Source organism: Salmo salar, chromosome 05 (assembly GCF_965601325.2).
Source record: "Salmo salar chromosome 05, fSalSal1, whole genome shotgun sequence".
In the NCBI taxonomy this organism is placed as follows: domain Eukaryota; kingdom Metazoa; phylum Chordata; class Actinopteri; order Salmoniformes; family Salmonidae; genus Salmo; species Salmo salar.
The window spans coordinates 76,292,501-76,297,500 of NC_138295.1; the positions used below are offsets into that span (position 1 = coordinate 76,292,501).

Sequence of the window (5,000 nt, forward strand, 5' to 3'; positions counted from 1 at the left end):
CACACACACACACACACACACACACACACACACACACACAGACACACACAGACACGCATGTACCAAATGTGGTGTTTTATAATCCAGCATGGTTGTAAAGAGCAACTCTCCTTCATCCAACAGAATGAGAGGACACTCACAATGTCAACAAAGTCTATCTGGAAGTCAGTGATGTCAGAGATGGAGATGGAGGTCACGGCGGGGTCAGCAGAGGTCAAACACAGGTCATAGGCCAGGATGGAGGAGAGGCCAGGCCGCAGGGGAGACACCTAAGAGACAACACAAGCCTGACTTAGCAGCACTCTGTGGACCGTAGTCAGAACTCCTTGGCTATGGGCAGGGAATGTGTGTTAATGGTGTGTGTGTGTGTGTGTGTGTGTGTGTGTGTGTGTGTGTGTGTGTGTGTGTGTGTGTGTGTGTGTGTGTGTGTGTCACCTGTACAACATTGCTGTTCTCCAGGTAAGTGATGTTGGCCAGCTCTCTGTCCTGAAGACGAACCAAGAAGTGTCCTGAACCCTGAACCAATGTCAGGTTCTCCTAGAGAGAGACAGAGAGAAAGAGAGAGATATCAGAGAGAGAGAGAGAGAGCGAGAGAGAGATATCAGAGAGAGATATATGAGAGAGAGAGATATGAGAAAGAGAGGTATGAGAGAGATATGAGAGAGAAAGAGGTATGAGAGAGAGAGATATGAGAGAGAGAGATATGAGAAAGAGGGGTATGAGAGAGATATGAGAAAGAGGTATGAGAGAAAGATATGAGAAAGAGAGGTATGAGAGAGATATGAGAGAGAGAGAAAGAGATATCAGAGAGAGATATATGAGAGAGAGAGAGATATGAGAAAGAGAGGTATGAGAGAGATATGAGAGAGAGAGAAAGAGATATCAGAGAGAGATATATGAGAGAGAGAGATATGAGAAAGAGAGGTATGAGAGAGAGAGATATGAGAAAGAGAGGTATGAGAGAGAGAGATATGAGAGAGCGAGATATGAGAAAGAGAGATATGAGAGACAGAACGACAGACAGAGAGAGAGATATGAGAGAGATGAGAGAGAGAGAGATATAAGAGAGAGAGAAGAGAGAGAAGAGAGAGACAGAGATAAGAGAGACAGAGAGAGAGAGAGCGAGAGAGAGAGAGAGAGAGAGAGAGAAAGTCATGCATTAAATCTGCTAGGAGGTTATTCACAGTGGTATTGGCAATGTGTCAGAGTAGTTATAAAGGCTTTATAACACTCACAGTGATGTCAGGGTGGTTATAGAGGGTTATAGCACGTTTGTCCCACAGCACGTCCTCCACCAGTCTCAGATGCACAGACGCAGTCAGCGGTGTGGCCCATGAGTCCTACAATACAACACACACAGTTATAATACACACGCGCACGCACGCACGCACGCACACACGCACACACGCACACACGCACACACACACACACACACACACACACCTGTGCAGGTGTGAGGGCCACAGTGATGGTGACTGTCCCTGTTAGATCGTGGGCGCGGAGCACCTGACGACCTGCAACACAGAGACAACCAATCAGAACTCTGAATGTACAAACACCGCCTATCAGCATCCACTTCTGAAAATGTTAGGGGCCTGACAACACGGCCTCTCATTGTGATTCTATTGAAATCCCCTCAACACAATCCCCGATAACTGGTACTTGTGTGGTAACGAGCATCCCTTTAACAAACCATTTAATCAACAACCATAAAACATACTAAACACCACACACACAATCTCTATTGTGCCTGGATCTCCACTAGGCTGAACGAGTAATGAAAACCCTGACCGTGCAGTTTGCTGTGGCCGCTGGGTGTGTGTGTGTCTGCCAGGCCCATGTGTGTGTGTGAGGGCAGGGACAGCAGGGAGTAGTTAGAGGTCAGCCAGTTCACAGAGCACGAGCTGAAGTTGTCAAACTGCACCCCCCGGTGGTCAAACACTGCTAACTGCAGCACAGCATCCCTGCTACTGGACACAGACAACTGGAGAGAGGGAGGGAGGGAGGATGGGAGGAAGGTGGGGATAAGAGGAGACACAGGATGACGTTAAGGGGACGAGGTTTCCTATAATATGACTGGCCCAAACAAATTCCATTTAGGTCCTAAAAGTAAACATAGACACAATGCAAACATGAACAGAGTGATGGGTAAAGTGTTGTTAGATAAGGAGAGATGCAGACGGAGAGTGGGAGAGAGGCAGACGGAGCGTGGGAGAGAGGCAGACGGAGCGTGGGAGAGAGGCAGACGGAGCGTGGGAGAGAGGCAGACGGAGAGTGGGAGAGAGGCAGACGGAACGTGGGAGAGAGACAGACGGAACGTGGGAGAGAGGCAGACGGAGCGTGGGAGAGAGGCAGACGGAGCGTGGGAGAGAGGCAGACGAAGCGTGGGAGAGAGGCAGACGGAGCGTGGGAGAGAGGCAGACGGAGCGTGGGAGAGAGGCAGACGGAGCGTGGGAGAGAGGCAGACGGAGCGTGGGAGAGAGGCAGACGGAGAGTGGGAGAGAGGCAGACGGAACGTGGGAGAGAGACAGACGGAACGTGGGAGAGAGGCAGACGGAGCGTGGGAGAGAGGCAGACGGAGCGTGGGAGAGAGGCAGACGAAGCGTGGGAGAGAGGCAGACGGAGCGTGGGAGAGAGGCAGACGGAGCGTGGGAGAGAGGCAGACGGAGCGTGGGAGAGAGGCAGACGGAGCGTGGGAGAGAGGCAGACGGAGCGTGGGAGAGAGGCAGACGGAGCGTGGGAGAGAGGCAGACGAAGCGTGGGAGAGAGGCAGACGGAGAGTGGGAGAGAGGCAGACGGAGCGTGGGAGAGAGGCAGACGGAGCGTGGGAGAGAGGCAGACGGAGCGTGGGAGAGAGGCAGACGGAGCGTGGGAGAGAGGCAGACGGAGCGTGGGAGAGAGGCAGACGGAGCGTGGGAGAGAGGCAGACGGAGCGTGGGAGAGGGAGACACACCATATGAGAGGGGCAGACGGAGTGTGGGAGAGGGAGACACACCATATGAGAGGGGCAGACGGAGTGTGGGAGAGGGAGACACACCATATGAGAGGGGCAGACGGAGTGTGGGAGAGGGAGACACCATATGAGAGGGGCAGACAGAGTGTGGGAGAGGGAGACACACCATATGCTAGAAGAGTGTTTTGGTCTGAGCTACTTGGTGAAACATCTGTTTGGGTCATTAAGATAAGCAAAGAGAGTGCTGTGTGCTGTGTGTGTGCGTGTGTGCTGGCTGATTGGTCGTTCCCATCCCAAGAGGAAGTAGAAACATTGCAGTAGAAGTGTGTTTATTAGTTTGCTCAGTGGAGAGAGGGCACTGTGCACTGAGAACACTACCGCAATATGGCGACTAGCCTGAGTGGTTGCCTGTCTTTTAGGTTTCAACAAAAATGAGCTTTGCCTCTACAAGCAGGGTCTTAAACCACAAGGATAAACAGAAAATATATCGTACTCTAGTTCTATTTCAATCAAAATCAGTCACACATTCTCATCTACAATTTTCACAGGCAATCTGTGTGAAAGAGACCCTGATTGCAGTCAACAGGTTTTCTCTCTCCGTGTGTGTGTGTGTGTGTGTGTGTGTGTGTGTGTGTGCATATGCTCCTCTGTCCTTTTCCTTGGTGAAAAATCCCCCTTTCACACAAACGTTGTTGTGAAGACAGATACAGGAGTTGCTATGGAGACCACCATCACTTTTCTCAGGCACATTGCAAGTAATTGGAGTGAGAAGTAGGAAGGAGGGAGGAAGGGAGAGAGGGAGCGAGGGATGTGTCTGTGTGTGATAGAGGGAAACAGAGATAAACGAGGAGAGGTTAATGAGGGCAGGGAAAGAAAAAAAACAAAAGGAAATATGAAAATGTGAGAGAGAGAGCGAGAGAAAGAAAGAGAGACAGAGAGACAGAGAAAGACAAAGAGAGACAGAGAGAGAGAGGTGGGGAAAAGGGGAGGTAGAGAGACAATGAGCAATAGAAAAACTCACCAGGCTGGCAGGATAGTGGGGCTCAGGGCACGGGTGGGACAGGGAGGATGGAGGGATGGAGGGAGGAGAGGAGGGGAGGAGGGAGAGAGAGAGAGAACCCGGGGCGCTGCAGTCTACTCTCACTCTGCTCTGCTCTACTGAGGGATCCTGGTTCAGAGGACCTGGGGAGTTCCCACTGCTGAACACCAGCCACTACACACACACAAAGACACACACAGTCGATTCAGAGAGGCAAATACTTCATAAGACTATAGATTTAAATGGAATATTGTCTTGTATTTTTATCAGAGAAATTGGTGTCAGCTTCAATAAGACTGTTTTACTGTCAGTCAATAAACTCTATAAAGTCCATGTATTGTCAATTACCGTAATTTCCGGACTATAGGCCGCAACTTTTTTCCCACGCTTTGAACCTCGCGGCTTAAACAATGACGCGGCTAATATATGGATTTTTCCCGCTTTCAAATTTTTTTCTCCAAAAAAACATTCTGTGACGTGCTCAGTTTTTTGGCGGCATGAAGCTTTCATTAGACCAATGAAATTGCCGAACGGGTTAAGGTCAAACATCTTTTTTGTTTACTGTTTAGATTAAATCGAGCGCTCTCAAACTTCCCATCATTCTGATTACGGTGGTAGTCATTTTGTCACCCTGATTCCTGGGGGCACAACAAAGTATTTGCAGCCACTCGACATCAGTGTAAATCGTGCATTTAAGGTGGCGCTCCGTGTTCAGCGGGAGGCTTGGATGACAAGTGGGGAGAAATCCTTCACTAAAACGGGCCGCATGCGAAGAGCAACTTATGGTCTAGTCTGCCAGTGGGTCCTGACAGCGTGGAGCATTGTCAAAAAATCCACTATCATCAACGAGTTTCGAAAGGCTGGACTGCTGCTTGTTGAAGAGGGCTCAGCGGGGGATTTGCCTCCGGATGAAAGTGACGAGAGCGACAATGAAAACGATCCAATATCGGATGAAGCAATTCTGAGGCTATTCAACTCCGATACCGAAGGAGATGGTTTCAGTGCACA

At 50.0% G+C, this 5,000-nt stretch overlaps 1 protein-coding gene across 3 annotated transcripts in view; it reads right to left on the bottom strand.

Moving 5' to 3' along the window:
• The window catches only part of LOC106605922 (nuclear pore membrane glycoprotein 210), a 41,633-nt gene that overhangs the window by 22,881 nt on the left and 13,752 nt on the right, over window positions 1–5,000 (bottom strand). For all 3 annotated transcript variants that reach the window (XM_082975585.1, XM_045718893.2, XM_045718890.2), the window contains exons 16-21: window positions 3,975–4,166; window positions 1,792–1,984; window positions 1,444–1,514; window positions 1,236–1,340; window positions 436–537; window positions 141–269 (exon numbers count right to left, since the gene is read on the bottom strand). In XM_082975585.1, coding sequence (XP_082831711.1) covers window positions 141–269; window positions 436–537; window positions 1,236–1,340; window positions 1,444–1,514; window positions 1,792–1,984; window positions 3,975–4,166 — 792 coding nt within the window. The remainder of the gene's footprint in view (window positions 1–140; window positions 270–435; window positions 538–1,235; window positions 1,341–1,443; window positions 1,515–1,791; window positions 1,985–3,974; window positions 4,167–5,000) is intronic.